The sequence below is a fragment of the Sminthopsis crassicaudata genome, chromosome 1, assembly GCF_048593235.1.
Source record: "Sminthopsis crassicaudata isolate SCR6 chromosome 1, ASM4859323v1, whole genome shotgun sequence".
In the NCBI taxonomy this organism is placed as follows: Eukaryota; Metazoa; Chordata; class Mammalia; order Dasyuromorphia; family Dasyuridae; genus Sminthopsis; species Sminthopsis crassicaudata.
The window spans coordinates 408,721,562-408,739,926 of NC_133617.1; the positions used below are offsets into that span (position 1 = coordinate 408,721,562).

The window sequence follows — 18,365 nt, forward strand, 5'->3', positions numbered from 1 at the left end:
TTATACTAAAATATTCATAGCATTACTTTTGGTGGTTAAAAAAACAAACAAAAATAACTAGATATATCTTGGAAAACAGTTGAACAACTTGTGGTACATGAGATACTATTACACCATAAGAAAGGGGTGACTGTGAAGAATTCAAAGAAACATGATTTGTTTTGAACTGATACACAGCAATGTAAGCAGGACTAAGAGAACAACATACCCAAAGACCATGAGAATATAAAGGAAAATAATCTAATGAAGTGATTAAACTTAGATTAATCATAATGAGCAATCTTGATTCCCAGGAGCAGAAATGAAGAACATTTTCCCTAGTCTCAATAAAGAAACTACATTTACAAAAAGATGCATTTGTTCTCAATTGAGGTGGTTTTGTTGACTAGTTTCACTTCACTGGTCTTTTGTTGTTGTTGATATAAATGAAGGCTCAACAAAGGAGAAAAAAATGAATGGTATGAAAAACAGAAGACATTAACAAAAAATTTTAAAAGCAAAATGCATATTGAAGTTGTTAGCTAGAAACTCCTGAGCAATCACTTCCATGCCTTTTGTGTGTAAGTCTTATCATATTTTGCCTTGATCTTCATAGACTTCCTTTGAGTGTGAAACTTAACCATTTTATTGACTTCAATCCTTGATTAAATTTTTTTATTGCTGGCTAATGACTTGGAATGGAATGTGTTTTTTAATTTTTTTTTTTAATTCCTGCTTACCTTTTATTATTATCTTGTTAATGATCTAGTCTTGATGGAAGATCATGGACCCTGAGAGGATAGACAGATTGGAAAGCATAATAATGTGACAGAAAAAAAATGTAGAACTACTCAATTCTTAATTCATGTCTGCCTTTTTTGGGTGCCAAAAAAAGTAAGAGAATACTTTATTGTTGTGCATGAGTTCAGGTACTTGGGACTAAATAACTTCATCCTATGTATTGTCAAATTTAATTGTGAAGATTCATTCATTGCATTTTGAAAAACTGGAAAATTAACAGGGAATAATGGATAAGAGAACAAATATTTATATAGTACCAGGCTCTTTGCTAAGCACATTTTTAAAATACAAGTATTATTTCATTTGATCTTCACAACAAATTTATTAAGCTGGTAGGTACTATCCCATTTTACACTTGAAGAAACTGAGGTTAAGGGAATTTCCCAAGGTTATATATCTAGCAATTGATTCTGAGGCTAGATTTGAACTCAGGTCTTTCTGAGGCCCAGTGCCTTATCCACTGACCCTATATTGTTGCCTCTATAGGGAGATACATGACAATATTGAAGAAAGGCAAATACCTCAATTTCAAAACAGCAGAATTGGCAAACTTTGGTGAAAATTCAAGAATTTATTTTATACAGCCTTCCCAATTATACTGTGACCTTGAGAGAAGAGACTTTCTAGCTTTTCCTATGTTTTCTCTATTAATACAATACTTACATTATAGCAAGCATTCAATAAATGCTTATTCATTCATTCATCCATCTTTTTGTTAAAGGGACTTTATGAGTACTAAGGAAGGAACCAATATAGCTTCATCAAGAATGGGGCATGCTCATTGTTTTGGGGAGCAATTCCCCAAGAAGAAATGAGAAGATGCACCATCCTCCACTCTTGACAGAAGTGGGAAATTATATGTGTAAAACATTGTATAGTTTGTCAAATTAAATGAATGTGTTGATTAGTTTTGCTGAACAGCTTTATCCTAAGGGATGGCCTCCAGGGTAGGAAAGGTTTATATTTAGAAATGAAAGTGACAAAATAAATGATAACAGAATTTCATTTTAAAAATATGTAATATTCAGAGAACATGGGAACATTTCTATGAACTGATACATATCAAAGTGAGTAGATTCATAGAAATAATGTATTTGGACCTGGACAAGAGTTACAAAAATAAATCTTTTTTCATGGTAAAAGTGGGAAGCTATGGGCATGTAATATTATATAGACTATTAAATATAACTAATGTATTAGTTGGTTTTGTTTAGATTTTTATCTCTTTTTCAAATCATTGTTGCAAGAGATGGCTTACTGGATATCTGAGAAGAGATATATTAAAAAATAAATGAAATGTTAAAACAAAATATATCAATTTTTTAAAAGATTAAAGAACATATGACACCCTAATTTCATTCATAAAATGTCCCATTTATTAAAGAATACTTCGTGATTATTTAGAAAAAGAAATAATGATTATAAGGAACCAAGATGGTTGAATCAAGAACAGAATATGTCAGACCAACCTTATTTGATAGCTTACTGAAAATTTGTAGATAGACATAGGAAATCCGGATTTTAACAAAACATTTGCCCAAATCTTTCATTCTAAAGTTATGGAAAAGAGTGAAAGGGACAGACTATAGGAGGACAATGTGGTTAATTAGATTTGGGACTGGCTGAATAAATAAAACCAAAGAGAATTTACTAGTGGATTACTCTTAACTTGGGAGCAGTGTGCTACAGTAGGGTGCCTTGGGGAGTTATCCTTGATGTTGGGTTCTTTAAGTTTTATCATTGACTTAGACAAAAGTATAAACGACATATTTATCAACTCTTCAGGGGACACAAAACCATATGTAATAATTACCACTTAGATGACAGTGTTGATTTCAAAAGATCAAAAAATAATAGACCAAATCTGAATGAAATTTAATAGTGATAAAAGTCCTACACTTGGGTTGAAAAAGCAGTCTCTTAACTATACGATGAAGGAAGCATGGCTAGACATAGGAGGTTAGGGAATATATTGATTATCTAACTTATCTAATACATGTAACTGATTCAATAGGCTTTGTATGCAACTGCATAGCACAATCTATGCAACATACATTCATTATCCCTTTGGTTTTCCTGTGGATTGTTAGACTTAACAATTTTTTAACTCAATAGTATTTTATTTTTCCAATTACTTGTAAAAATAGTTTTCAACATTCATTTTTGTAAAATTTTAATTTTTTCTCCTTGCTTTCTTTCCTCCCTCTCCCCAAAACAGCAAGCAATCTTATATACGATATACATGTACAATCATTTTAAAGATATGTCCATATTAGTCATGTCGTAAAAGAAAAATCAAAACAAAAGAGAAAAACCACAAGAAACAAACAAACAAATAAAAATTGTGAAAATTATATCTGTATTGTCTCCATAAAATTTTCTCTCTGGGTGTGGATGGAATTTTCCATTCCAAGATTAGACTTAACTTTTCAAACTAGTTATACAGTTCACTTTACTATTCAATGCAATTCAACAAGCCTTAATTAAACATCTTTTATATTAAAAATATTTTTCTAGAAATTAGTGATACAAATTCAAAACAAAAACAAAAGTTTCTTCTCTCAAAGTTAAATTCTGAAGCCTCATGATGGGTCTGAGGCTTCAATATGTTTCCAAATAGGAATAATTGGAAAACCTAACCATCTATGGGAAATCTTTTTTCCAGTGGGATATTGCACAGGAAATCATTTATAATGTCTACATATTTAAAGCATGATTCTATTCAATCCACAATATCATCATGACAGCATCATGAGCATTCAGCTGTTTATGTCTCTGAAAATGATAAATAAAATATTGTTGAATGAAGTTACCTCTGCATCTATAAAGAGTCCTATATAGTTTTCACAAATGCATATTGGTAGAAATTTCAAAGCTATATTTTTCTCCTTACAGAGTCTCTATGGGAAGCTTTATTGGAGGATATGAATTTCTATACTGCAATGTAGTAATGACACATCCCTTACATTTGCCCCTTTATTATCCTCAGTGATTAAAAGTTAGGTTTGACTGTGATGGTCATTGTTAGAAGGAGCAGACACAGAAATGAGATAACAGATCTATTGAAATATTAAAGAAATGTGTGGTAGAAAAATTAATAATAACAACAATAATAATTCACCATCCCAGTTCCCAGGTCCCAGATTAAAAAGTCCTGCTCTAGGAGAAAAAAATACAATATTTTTTTAGCATTTAAAACCCTTCACAATCTGGTTCCAATTTGTCTTTATTAGACTGATTTCATATCACATCCTTAATGTCCCCTTTATATACTTTATGCACTAGCTGTCTTGCATGCCAATTTCTACAGACAATTTTCTGGCTCTTACTTCTTTTGCACACGCTGTCCCCTGTGCCTGGAATGTTCTCCTGCATCTCATTTCTTGGAAGCCCTATTTCTCTTCAAAGCTTCACTCTCATGTCACATCCTATCTGAAGCATTTCTTGACTCCCATAGTTAGTGCTTTTCCTCTGTTCTGTATTTGCTTTGCATGTATTTTTACTTATGTATCTGTATGTTTTAATTTACGTATCTGTATCCATATTGTCTTATCTATCCTCCCTCCCATTCTAGATTATAAATTCTTTAAGGATATGGATTTATTTTTGTCTGAGAGCCTAAAACTGTCTAGTACATGATAGATGGTTGTCAAATTATTCTTTTTCATCATTTTCATCATTTAGACAAAATGTAAGACTTTAAAACGATTCCTTATGTTTGTCCATTTTATGTGAGATTATATGGAATATTATTGTTCTATAAGAAATGATCAGCAGTCTGATTTCAGAAAGGTTTGAAGTAGCTTACTTAAATTGATGTTAAGTGAAATAACTAAAACCAGGAGAACATTGTACACAGCAGCAAGATTATGTGACAATCAATTGTGATGGACTTGGTTCTTTTCAACAATGAAGTAATTCAGGGCAATTCCAATAGATTAGTGATGGAGAGAGTCATCTGCATCTAGAGAGAGGACTATGAGGACTGAATGTGAAGCACAACATAGTATTTTCAGCTTTTTTGTTGTTGTTTGATTTTTTTTCTCATTTTTCCCCCTTTTGATCTGATTTTTCTTGTGCAGCATGACAAACCTGGAAATATGTTTAGAAGAATTGCACATGTTGAACCTATGTTGGATTACTTGCTGTCTATGAGTGTGGAGAGGTGAGAGATAGGGAGAAAAATTTGGAACCCAAGGTTTTGCAGGGGTCAGTGTTGAAAACTATCTTTGTATGTATTTTAAAAAATAAAAAGCTATTGTTTTTAAAAATGTGAGATTACAGAAAATTTATGATAAGAGTTGTAGAACTAATACAAAATGAGGAAATGATTATATGACTGTGTAGTGTTCAAGATGTGGCTCCTGGAAAATCCCAATCTATAAGCTGAAACATTCATTAATTCAACAATAATTCTCTGCATTTGTATACCACTTTGTAGACTTCTAGGCATCTTTTATACTCATTTTGTCTTCTAATATGTGTGATGCTATTAAAAGAGCCCTGGAGAAGTGATCTATTCTCAAGGAAACCTAAGTTCAACCTCTAGTTCTACAACTGATGTGTCTTTGGACAAGTCATTTATCTGCTTTGACCCTGAGTTTCTTCGTTTGCAATATAGGAATAAAAACTTTTCTCCTTTCTATCTCACTTTATTGTTCTAAAAATCAGCTGAGAATTAATTCCTACCAAAAAAAAAAAAAAAAACTATTGGGGCAGCTAGTTGGTGCAGTGGATAGAATAACAGCCCTGAAGTCTGGAGGACCTGAGTTCAAATATGACCTCAGACACTTAACATTTCCTGACTGTATGACCCTGGGCAAGTTATTTAACCCCAACTGCCTCAGAGGAAAAAAAGTTATGTTAATTATAAAGAAGTCTGTGGTTATGGTTATTTTTCAAGCCTTATACTAACCATAATAAGTAGATATAAATTAATTAGAATTATATAATTCAAAAATGGAAAATATCAATATTATACCTATTGGTAAACACCCATTTTTGGGTGTCATTTGAAGTGTCATTTATTTTAAATCACATCAATTAAACTCAGTCTTTATTAAGTACCCACTATTAATGTGGGCAGCTAAGTGGCATTGTGAATACAGTACTAGGTTTGAAGTCAGGAAGACCTGAGTTCAAATATGACCTCTGGAACTTACTAGCTAGGTGACCCTGAGCAAGTCACTTAATTCTGTTTGCCCAGTTCTTCATCTATAAAATGAGCTAGAGAAAAAAAAATGGCAAACTATTCCAGAGTCTTCGTCAAGGAAATCCCAAATGGTTTCACCAAGAGTTGGACACAAGTAAAAAATGACTGAGCAACAACAAAACTGAGATGCTGGGCACTAGATATACCAAAAAAATAGGATTTGGATTCTACCTTTCAAAGCTTACAGATTAATAGGAGAGGTGAGACGTAAAAAGTAGCTAGAATATAGAAGAGAATGTGACAAATTCACAGTTGAAGTCTAGAGAAAGTACAGTGAGCAATCTAAAATCATTTTCAGCTGGTAAGATCTGAAGGTGAATAAAGATTTCTATTGAAAATATAATGGGATGGAAATTAATAACAAGAAAATAGAAAGGAAGATGGCCTAGACATAACAGATCTCAAACTGTAATACAAAGCAGTAATCATTAAACCAATCTGATATTGGGTAAGAAATAGAACAGTGGATCAGTGGACTAGATTAGGCACACAATACATAATGAGAAATTATCTTAGTGTAAGACATGGAACTTTGCAGTATTAGTCGTGCTGCTTCCACAGGTGCCTTGAGGAGGGATAAATATCACAGGGAATGTGATAGGGAGAGGGAGTTTGCCTCTTAGATAAAGAAGGGTTGGGAAAATAGAGATATGAGCTCAAAGAAAGAACTGCTCTGATCACATTTTACCTAAAATTAGGTATATTACATATCTTATTAGGGAGAATTGTAACCTGGAAAGAATCCTGAACAATCCGAATCCTAAAGGAAAAAGTGGGACTAATTAAACCTCATAAAAAGGCTTAACCTGGGCTCTGATTGTGTGTTCCCATTCTTTGGAATTGGGGTACATCCATTCTTGCAAGAATGTAAAATAAATCTTTCCTGCATTCATCAGTGAGCCAGTAGAGTTCTTGGTAAGATATTTTGTTTCTTTCAATAGTAAATTTTGATAAATAACAAAAATCCAGATTTTTGGAATTCATTATTTAACAAAAACTTCTGGGAAAACTGGAAAGCAATTTATCAGAAACTAAGCATAGACTAACATCTCATACCATATAGTAAAATTAGGTCAAATTGGATAAATGATATAGACATAAAAGGTGATAAAATAGGTAAATAAAACATTACCCTTAGATTTATGGATGAAGGAAGAATTTATTATCAAACAAGGGATAGAGAGCTATATGGAATGTAAAATGGATAATTGTGATTACTCTAAATAAAAAGAGTTTTGCACAAAAACAATGTAGGCAAGAGGAAAACTGGGGGAAAATTTGTACAACAGTAATGTGGACTTATTCTCTTCCCTTGTCAGGAAGAAGCCCAACTTGCAATTATCAGGTAAAAACTAAGTCCCAGACTTGAATAGAGTGATAGTGAGGATGGAACTTCTTTTCAACCTCCAGTGTCTACCTCCCAACCTCTGGGTATCTTGTTTATGGGTATCTGGGTATCAACCTTTGAGATATTGATTAGCATATTATTAGATAGATCTAAGGTCTGGTCTTCCAGATGCATTTTATCTGGCTCCTTGGTCCCTCCCTCTGAATTCCTGCCTTTACTTCTGCTCCTACCTGAAGAAACCCTCAAGGCTGTATTTCCCCTATAAAAGATCCCTCATGATTAAGAATTAAGCTCACTATGAGCTACTATCTCTCTTCTTCATAGTGCCTTCTTAGTGTAACAGGGAAACTGAATACCTCTCACTTGATAATTCCAGACCCAATTTTAAAAGTCTGTTAAAAAGCCTAGCAGAAATATCTCATCTTCTGGACCTTAATGACCTGGAGATATACTAAGAGGTTTACAAACTGAGTAATCTCTATTTGTTGGAGAAGTCTGAGGTAAACTAAATCTCCTTGGTTACTCTAGTTTAAAGAACTACTTACCTCTAAACAAATCTCCTCTTTGTGGAGGATTATATGGTTTCTCATAAAATCATTAACTAAGGTATATTGAATTTATTAACTTAGATTCAGTTTATCTGAGGAATTTGGGGAAATGAAATAGGGTAAATTGTTGTAAGCAGTTGCAAAACTAACCATCATAAAATTCAGGTCAAAATTTAACAAGTTCATGTTACTTCCAAGCATTATTCTTGTGGTTACGACTATATAATTCATTTCAATCTCTGTGGAATTTATCTCTCTAGACTGGCTGAATCCCAGTTTAGAAAAGTTTGCTTCTTGCAAGATTCTAAGAATAAACACTTCTGTTCTTCACTTGAGAGATCTCTGAGTATTTGTAAATTGGATTTGTTGTACCACACACTTCCTTAATGACATTTTTCTCCTAACTATACAGCTAATTTAGGTTACTCTGCTGAACTCCTCTATGGATTTAATCTGCCTGTCAATGGCATCTCCAGGACTCATGGCATATTCCTTTAATGGATTCTTCCAAACTCCTTTCCTTAATAATGTTAACCCTATTGCTTTCCCAACTCTATTTCATATTTGCTGCTCCTGGCACCTATTCTACCTCTTATTTAGGAAAACTTTTTCTCATAAATAAATCTACCTTTTGGCAAAAAGAGAATGGCCATTGTGAATTTGTCACATGTTTATTTCAAACTAGAAATTGCTACCCTAACCTCATTAATAGTTTCTCTGATAGATGCCTTCTCTCTCAACTACATAGAGAACTGAATCAAATTTAGAAGAATGAGACATTCTCTAATTGATAAATAACCAAATGATATAAACAAATATCTTTTAAAGAAAACAAAGCCATCTATAACCATAAGAAAATATGCCGTAAATCACTCTTCTGGACTCCTTTGCATCCAGTGGCAAGATATAGAACAGGAATATTGGAGATAGGCCAGGAAGCAGCAGGTCTTTTTAAGCTAAGGTATGTAACAAGTCTCGGTTTGACTGAGGTAACTACCTATTCAATTGTTAAAGCTAAAAATGAGGCATTAAAAAGAGACAGAAAATGGTCTCTTTCACCTAGCTTAAAAAAAAACCCAGACCCTTAGGATTTCTGGCCAAAACAAAAACAATGGGTATTTCCATTCATTCTGAGTTAATCTAGCCCAAACAAGTGGAACTTGGCCAGTTGATCTATGAAAGACACAGTGATTTGGGTTTAAAGTTTGATCTTTAAGATCTTTAAGAAAGAAATCTATTACATAAAACCCAAGATATTTTGGGAAGTTTCTGCCATCAAAATTTACATTCCTTTGGGGAAAGCACTGGCAGGTAAGAGTATAATACTCTATGTGAACATTTTCTTTTCATTAATTCCCATTCCATTATATTTTCAATCAAAATCTTTATTTGCCTTCAAATCTGATCAACTGAAAAGAGAAAGAAAAAAGAAAAAAGAAAAGAAAAGGAAGAAGACTGATGGAATCTGAATGCAGATAGAAACATTTTTATTTTTCTTTTTTGTTGTTGTTTATATTTTCTTTTACATGACTACTATGTTTTTATAACTGCACATGCATAACCTTTATTAAATTGCTTGGGTTCTCAATGATGGGGTAAGGAAGGCAGGATGAGATCGAATTTGGAACTGAAAATTATAAAATAAACAAATACTAAAAATTCTTTTGCATATTATTGGGAAAAAATAAAATTCAATTTAAAAAATTTAAAGCAAAATATAATGGGGTAAAGAGAGGAAGTCTTTTCCAATTAAGGATGATAGCAAGAAGCAAGAGCATAGAGTAAGGAGAGGGGGAAGATAAGTGATGTGACTGTAATAGACACCAGATGATTGTAGGCACCAAATGTTAGGGTTTGGTCTTGTGAAAAATTCACACTGGCCATTCTCTTACCCAAAAGGTAGGTTTATTTAGGGGAAGAGGTTACAGATAAAATGATGGGATACAACAGACACCAGGAATGGTAAATATGAAATAGTGTTGGGAGAGCATAGAAAGTGGTTTTAATAATTAATGATGGAAAGGGCAAATTCCATGCTTGTTCTTTACTAGGAGAAAGGAAACATCCCATGAGGTTGGGACATGCCCTTAGCTAGCAGGCTAAATCCTGAAAGGGACTTAGCACCCTAAAAGAGGTAGTTAGCAATAAGAAGTGGGGTCTGACCAGGAAATCTTTGTATACTTCAACAACAATACTATAGGATGATCAGTTCTGATGGACAAGGCCCTCTCCAACAATGAGATGAACCAAATCAATTTCAATAGAACAGTAATGAACTGAACCAGCTACACCCAGGGAAAGAACTCTGGGAGATGATTATGAACTACTACATAGAATTATCAATCCCTCTAATTTTGTCCACCTGCAGGCTAATTGTACACTATTTCAAAGTCTGATTCTTTTTGTACAGCAAAACAACTGTTTGGACATGTATACATATATTGTATTTAATTTGTACTCTAACATATTTAACATGTATTGGTCAACCTGCCATCTGTGGAGGGGGGGGAAGGAGGGGAAAAATTAGAACAAAAGGTTTGGCAATTGTCAATGTTGTAAAATTACCCATGCATATATTTGGTAAATAAAAACTATTTTAAAAAAAGAAGAAGAAATGGGATCTGAGAGAAAGGTTAAGAGGGGTACCACATGGCATGAGAGAGAAGTAAGGGGAAAGACACCATGAGACAGAGGGTCACAGCAGACTAACTCAAAAAAGGTCAGTAAGTGTGGTATGGCCCTAAGTAGATTTATAGGGGAAATTTAACCTCAGGGACATGACTGCCCATGACTTCCCCAGAGGGTGGGACCAGGGAGCTAAACTTATTTCTATCAGAGCCTTCTCCCTGCCTGCCTCAGGGATCAATTTTATCAATTCTTCAGTTTCTCTCTGCCTACCACCCCCACCATTAAGGACCCCATCAATGAGAAATAGTAAAGTTTGGCAAGAACATAGAATATATACAAGAAAATAGTATGGCGCAAGGCTGGAAAGGCAGTTTGGACAAATATTGCAGATAGTCTTGGATGCCTAAGTAAGATAGTGATACTTGTAGAGAAATAGAAGCCAAAAAGATTTTTAACTATAAGAGTAATAAAAAGAACAGTGGATTAGGAAAATTTGGTGGAGTAAAGAATATAAAGTTAGAATATAAAGTAGGCAGGATGACCACCTTAGGAGATTAGGAAAATAGTTAAGCAAAAGAGCTTGAATTAGGATTTTCACTGTGGAAGTAGAAAGGAAAAGATGTAGCCCAGAAATATCCAATGGTTTCTGAAACCCATCAAATATGAGAGGGAAGTCTGATAAAAGGAAGAGTGAAAGACAGCTAATAAATTTTAAGCCAAAGGTTTATGATATCAACTAAAGCAGAGAAATTTAAGAGTGGGTCTAGGTGAGAATTTGGTAAAATTAACATTGAATATATTGAATTTGAGGGGTTAGTGGGACAAAGAGGTCAATAGGCTCCACATGATACAGAAGCTCAGGGGAGAAGTGAGGGTTGAAAATATAAATTTGGGAAGCATTCTGCATTCTAATTTAATTCATGGCAGTGAATATGTTTGACAAGGGAGAAAAATTAAAGAAAAGAAGGTCAAGGACGGGGCCTTGGATATTTATGTATGTATGTAGTATGTATGTATGTAGACTTTTTTAGCCATTACTATCATCCTATTCAACAGGAAGGAGCCAGAGCTAGGCATTCCTGTTTATCTTTGCTGTTATTCCCCTCTCTTCCACTGGATGGAAGTGCTGAGTAAAAACCAAGTTCTCTAAGTTTCTCACAGTTGACTTTCTAAGTCACAGTATTACAGTCAATTGTAAGAGAAAAGGCTTTTTCCAGTCTTACCTCATACAATTTTCTTGCATATATCCTATATTCTAGCCAAGAGATGTGCTGATTCAAGGCTTGATTTTTAATTTTTATGTCAGAAATCAGCAAATGCTCTAAACCAGGACTTGATTTATTGTTTTGTTTATTATTAATTTTAAAAAGTAATGGAGGGGCAGCTAGGGGGCGCAGTGTATAGAGCACCAGCCTTGAATTCAGGAGGACTCAAGTTCAAATCTGGCCTCAGACACTTCACACTTCCTAGCTGTGTGACCCTGGGCAAGTAACTTAACCCCAGCCTCAGGGTGGGAAAAAAAAAAAAAGTAATGGAAACCATATTAATATTGCAAATTAAAGTTTGAAAACTTGTGGTTTTTTGACAGAGTTGGTTGTTAAACATTTAAAAAAGAGACTCTACCCCTTTCTACAGATGAGGAAAATGAGAGTCAAAAAGATGAAAAGATTTGTCCAATGTTACTGATGAAGCAAGTATCACGGAGAGGTTTTTAATGCTGAGCCACAGAGTGTTCACTATGTTCCAGGTTAAGTAATGCCTGTTAAAAGCACAAGCCTGGTCCCTGAAATAAAGGAACTCACATTTTAATGGGAGATAAATATGGGGTGGGGGGAGGATGTACATGCAAGATAAATGTAGCAAGGATTACCATTTGTGTGGCTCTTAGAGAGACAAAAATAGACATTCTTCTGACTTCTCCCTCAAATTCTCCAAAGTCTAGTTCAGTTAGATGGAATCTCAGGCTAGAAATATATCTCTCTTCTCCCTTAAATAGCATTGGTCTAAAGAATGATGTCATTTTCACATTCAAGCTAAACTCTTGATTACTTCCTTCCAAACCATCTATCCAAGTTGATCTCTGTCCCATCAAATAAATACCAGTTCAAAAAAACACGTTGAGCAAATAGCAAAGAAACTTATCTATTTAAACTGATAAATAGAGATCGGAGAAAATATATTATGAGATTATATATGTGCATATATATTTAACCAATAGATTATCATAGACAATACAAATTGAAGGAGCATTCCCACTAGGAGCGATAGAACTCATTCATCAAAATACAGTCCCAGATTTCACCCAAGGGAAAATTCTCCAAAACCAAGAATAAAAACGGGATTTCTGTTGGCTTCTTCCCGGCATTTTTTTCTTTTTTTTCAGCATCCTGAAGAGGGGTTGGTATAGCCGTTATCTCTCGGACAGCAGGAAACCGGAAATGCTGAAGAGAAGGGATCTCTCTTCTCTCCAATCTCACCAATTACACTCAATCCCTCACCCAGAGCCTGGGCACTGACTTCCACCAATATCTATAGAGCTTTGGTAACATACATATAAACCACAAAAGGCCTCGGGCAGAAGGTGGGATGTGCTGACAATATACTGACAATACCTATAGAGCTTGGGTAACACACATATAAACCACAAAAGGCCTCCTGCGGAAGGTGGGAGGTGCTGAAGGCCATCAGGAAAACCTGGAGAAGGAGATGAGGAGAACATTCTGAGATATGAGGGACAGCCAATGAAAAGGCCCAATACGGAGATGAGGCACCCTGTACAAGGAACTGCAAGGTCAGTGTCTCTGGCTCACAACACGTGCTTAGAAAGCATAGGAAAACTGGAGTTGGAAGCAGCCAGATGGTGAAAGGCTTAAAATGCTATAATTTTTTATTTTGATCCCTGAGATAAGGAGTCACGGGAGACCAGAGAACGCTTGTAAAACATGGTCAGACCTTCAATGGACTTTAGTTAAATCTCTTTGACAGTTTAGGCCACAGGGGTTCTCTGAGGACGTTTATGTGGCTGGGGTTATGGCAAATGGGCTGAGGGGCAGAGACAGAGTGTGAGTTTTTGTTTTTACTGTAATCTGGCCCTCCCACAGTCTGAGGGACAGGGAACTGACCCCTAGTTAAAAAGTTTGAGGACCATTGGTGAGGGGTCTCTTGTGTTTGACTGGTGACATCCACAGGAAAAAGGTGGGTTGGGGGCAGAAAAGGCTGGTTTCAAGCATCCTTCTTTGCAATCCCTGCCTTTGCCATTTTCTACCTGTACGCCTTACGTCATTTACGCCCCCTGGGTTTCAGTTTCCTTACGTGCAAAAGAAAAAGTTTGGACTTTTTGACTTGAGGGTCCCCTTGAATGACCCTCAAAACCTAAATTTTGGATTTCCCAACTGGAATGGCAGAGGGAGGGGAGCAGAAGGACACTTAAAACCAACCAAGCTCCCACGGTTCCCACGGCCAACCCCCGGAAGCCGACCAGGATAGCCCCGCCCCTTCCCAGATGCCCCGCGGGCGGTGACGCGCTGACGTAACGGGCCTGCGTGGGGACGCTCGTGGGTCGTCGAGTTCGGCGCTATCTTCCCGGGTTACACCAAACTGAAGCAGTGCGGTGGGCGGCGCCAGCCTGGGCAGTACAATGGACCTGCGGCTAACGGCCGAACCCCGGCCGAGCACCGGACCGAAAGACATGTAGCGGGGGTCAACTTTCTTTAACCGAAAAGGTGAACGCCGCGGAGCACGGGGCATAGGGTGAGGGAATGGATGGAGTCTGGGGAGCCAAGCGGCGGCGGTCGGTGCAGCTGCCCGGGGATCGTGGCGCCTTCCCGCCCTGGGCCGCCGGAGCCTCGCGGCCCCCGTGGCTGCGGCCAGCCCGCGCTGCTTCCCGCGCTGCTTGTTCTAATGTGTGGGTAGAATTGATCTGCTTTTCGGTGTAAAGGGGCTTCTCAATAAACCCCACTCCACCCGGAGACCTTCCGAGGACCAGGTTTTGATTACTGCCTTAAATGTCCCGCAGACCAGACACTCCCCCAAACACACTCAAAACCAAGTCTTTTAAATGCAAAGGAAGTTCTCCCGCTGTGTAACTGCTAGAGCCTGGGGGAGGGAGGGAGAGCTAATGTCTGGTGCTGTCCTAGCACCTTGTAAGTAACCATCAATCTCCCTTTAAAAAAAAAAAAAAACTACTTATCTATATAAAGACCTCCAACACTTCCCTCAGGAAAAAACAAAATCCAAGCCCCACACATATACCCTTCCAAAATGAGTGGTGATTATTCCAATTCCAGTTCCTCCTGGGAGTAAATCTCTACTTTTTTTTTTTTTTATTCTCAGGGGTCAGGGTGGGTTTCAACTGGTGGCCAGAAAATGATCGACTCAGTGAAGCTCCGGAGAGAGAGTGCTGCAGATTTCTTTTCTCACTATGAATATCTTTGTGCTCTTCAAGATTCTATACCTCTGCCTGTTGTGAGAGCCAACCTGAGGCTGGGGGTGCTCGATTTCAACGCAGACCGCCTCAAGCTCCTGGACTGGGCACCTTTGCTAAGCGCTCTTAGGATAAATAAAAACTTGCCCTCTATTGCCATCAGAAGTTCATATCAACCAGGTTTTGGAGATTCAGGTTTGTGGTTCAGAACTGAAATGCTACTTAAACCTTTAGGCTGCTCTTGGCTTCACAAGAGAATGTGTGAAATTTTAAGCAATTGGGGAATTATATTTTCATTAGTAGGTAGGTGGGTACCCCTAGGCTTTATCTGTAATAACTGTGCCCCATAGGGTAGATTTAAGGGAGGAAAGTAGAAATATTCTTCATTAGTTTTCTCGAAGGAAATTTAAGAAGCATTTATTTCTTGTGGTAAAAATTTACTAGGAGCCTGTCATCAAGGGGAGGGAGTAAAGGGAGGGAGGGGATAATTGGGGAAAATGAATACAAGGGATAATATTATAAAAAAAAAATTACTCATGCATATATACTGTGAAAAAAAATTATAAATTAAAAAAAAAACAAAGTGATATGAATGGTAAACTCCCCCCAAAAAAAAATTTACTAGGAAAATAATTGTAGGAGCAGAGTTGGTATTCAGCCACCATTTATTAAGCACATATATATGCCAGGCACTGTGCTTTCCAAGCCAAATGGTTTAACTACAAATCCAGTATTCTTTTCATTATACTGAACTGCATATTGAACCGTTTTCTACTTTAGCCATAATTCATCGTTTTGTATGTGGCATTCATTGGGTACTTACTTTGCTACATGGTATCATAAAATAGCTTTCTAACTTTCTAATACCTCTTGTTTGCTACTTAGGGATTCAAAAGTAATTTAATAAATGGAATAGTAGTACTATATGATGTTCCCGATAAGTTATTTTAATATAGTTTAGTGCTATGTGCTTAGTACTTGTACTAAAGGGTCAAAGGAAATTAGGTGGTACATTAGTTAGAGTTCCTGGCCTGGAATCAGGATTGAGTTCAGATCTATCAGTGTGACCCAAGTCAAGTCACTTAATCCCTGTCTGCCTCCCTTTCCTCATCTTTAAATTGAGGATAATAATGAGACCTGCTTCATAAGGTTGTGAGGGTTAAATGAGATACATGTAAAGTGCTTAGTACAGTGCCCAACACATAGTAGGCAGTTAATAAATGTTACCTTTTATTACTAAAGTTACTGAGGAGGATAGTCACTGGCTCATAGATGTAGTGTGGGAATGGACTTGAGTGATTGTTAGTCCAACCCCATCATTTTATCTTTGCTTTTGAAAAATCAACTTCATTGATACATTTTACCTTTGTCATTTCAACTCAATTGTCCAGACTCTGGAGTTCTCCCTGGGGACAAAGAAGAACCGCTAAGTTCAGGTTTCCAATTCAGTGACTTCTGACAGCGTAGATGATATTCTGTCCTGTTAGCTCTCTTCTCCCAGTAAGGGTTAAAGGTGTGCTTCATTGCCAGTAGAGTTGTGTCTCTGCTTTTCATTCATATTGTATTTCTTGTGTGGATTTTTCTTGTTTCTTTCTGCTCTACTTCATACATATCTTTCCCCATTTCTCTGAATTCTTGTTATCCATCTTTTCTTACCATCCAGTAATATTCTACAAAATCCACATGCAATTTATTTTGGCCATTCTCCAGTCATTAATACCCACTTTGTTTCTAACTCTTTGCTACCATGAAGAGCACTATCGTGAATGTTTTGGTTATATTTCGAACCTTTGTTTTTGTCTGTATCTTTGGATTACATATCCGATAATGGTTTAATCACTATTTTAAATAGTCCCAAATTGAAATCTAGGATGTTTAGACCCTTCACAAATCTACCAACACTCATTCATCAATGTGTATTTTCCCACAGACATCAAGCATTGTTCATTTGTCTTGTGAGGTGAGACTTCAGAGTATTTTTAGTTTCATAAATAATTTGGGACATGTTTTGAAACATTTCTAGTTTGTAATTTGAAAACTATAATGACTATTGGTGTTAAAGTCTTGTAAATTCCACATATATTTTGGATATCAGACTTTTATTAATATTTATGAAAATATTTTTCCACACTTCAGTTTCTCTTAATTCTGTTTTCATTAGTGAATGAAGCTTTTTAATTTTGTGTAGTCAAAATTGTCTTTTATTTTCTAAAAATTTACCTCACAGCTGGATGAGATGGCATACAGTTGTAATCCCAGCTACTGGGGAGTCTGAGACTGGCTGATACCTTGAGATCCAGAGTTCTGAGCTGCAGTGGGCTATGCCAATCAGGTATTCCCACTAAGTTTAGTATGAATATGGTATGCCCCTGGGAATGGGCAAGCCACAAGGTTGCCTAGGGAGGACCAACCAGAAGGATAGAAATGGAGCAGGTTAAAGTTCTGGTGTCAGTGAGATTGAGTCCTTAAGCCCTAATTTTTTCCAGCCTGGGCAAGCAATAGGGAGACCCATTTTCTTTTTTTTTTAAGCACCTGTAGGCATAGTTCTGAAAGATATTTCATTGCATTTTCATCTAAAAGTGTTTATGGTCTTTTTATACTTATTTACATCCATTTATGCTTATTGTGATACATGTTATAAGGAAGCTGCATCAAACAAGTAGCCTGTAGCATGCTACCTGAAATACTTTTCTCATATTAGTCTACATTCCAGCAAAACAGGATTAATCTTTTTCCTCCTAAGCACTTAGAATTCCATTCTTTTTTGCACAACCCCTTTATATTCCTTACTTTCCCTTTTTACCTATCAAATCACTGCTCATCCTTTAATGTTACTCAAATACTATATCTAAGAAAGCCTTCTCTGACCTCCCTAGATGACAACAAACTTTTCTCTTAGATCTCACACTGTTTTATGTTTGTAACATGATTAATACAATTAATTTTGTATATTTTAGCTCTTGACCATTGCTAAAATTTTCTGCTCTTAGAGACAGTTACCTAAACTTTTCATCTTTCCTCATGTAGTTGTTTAATGTTTGTATTTATATGCAAAGTTGGAAGAGGGGAGATAGTTTCTTCACACATAATCCATTTCTTAATGTAGGGGGAAAAATGTCCTATGTAAGCTTTCTTTGATTGTCTTTGGTACAAGTTTTCTTTGGTAACAACTTTGAAAAACATTTTTTTCTAGCTTTCGATAGGTATAAAGGCTATTCTAAAAGGCGAATTCCTACAATTAGATCCAAAGAAGTGACTATCCAAATATGTAAAGCTGTTAAAGGCTGTTTAAGTGTATCTACTACTCTGAAGAACCTAGAACTTCAGGGACTATATTTAAGAGAACGAGATTTAATATTGTTAACAAGGGTAAGGTTTCTAAAATTCATCATGGCAACATTTGGTACTAATTCTGTTTTTTTATTT

At 36.1% G+C, this 18,365-nt stretch overlaps 1 protein-coding gene across 4 annotated transcripts in view; it reads left to right on the plus strand.

Moving 5' to 3' along the window:
* The first annotated feature begins 14,016 nt into the window (after positions 1 to 14,016).
* CEP78 (centrosomal protein 78) overlaps positions 14,017 to 18,365 on the plus strand; it is a 47,066-nt gene continuing 42,717 nt past the window's right edge. For 3 of the 4 annotated variants that reach the window (XM_074280111.1, XM_074280108.1, XM_074280110.1), the window contains exons 1-3: positions 14,017 to 14,238; positions 14,849 to 15,134; positions 18,133 to 18,308. In XM_074280111.1, coding sequence (XP_074136212.1) covers positions 14,882 to 15,134; positions 18,133 to 18,308 — 429 coding nt within the window. In that variant the 5' untranslated portion in view covers positions 14,017 to 14,238; positions 14,849 to 14,881. Of the gene's footprint in view, positions 14,267 to 14,848; positions 15,135 to 18,132; positions 18,309 to 18,365 lie in introns of all 4 variants that reach the window. The other variant, XM_074280109.1, reaches the window with a different exon arrangement.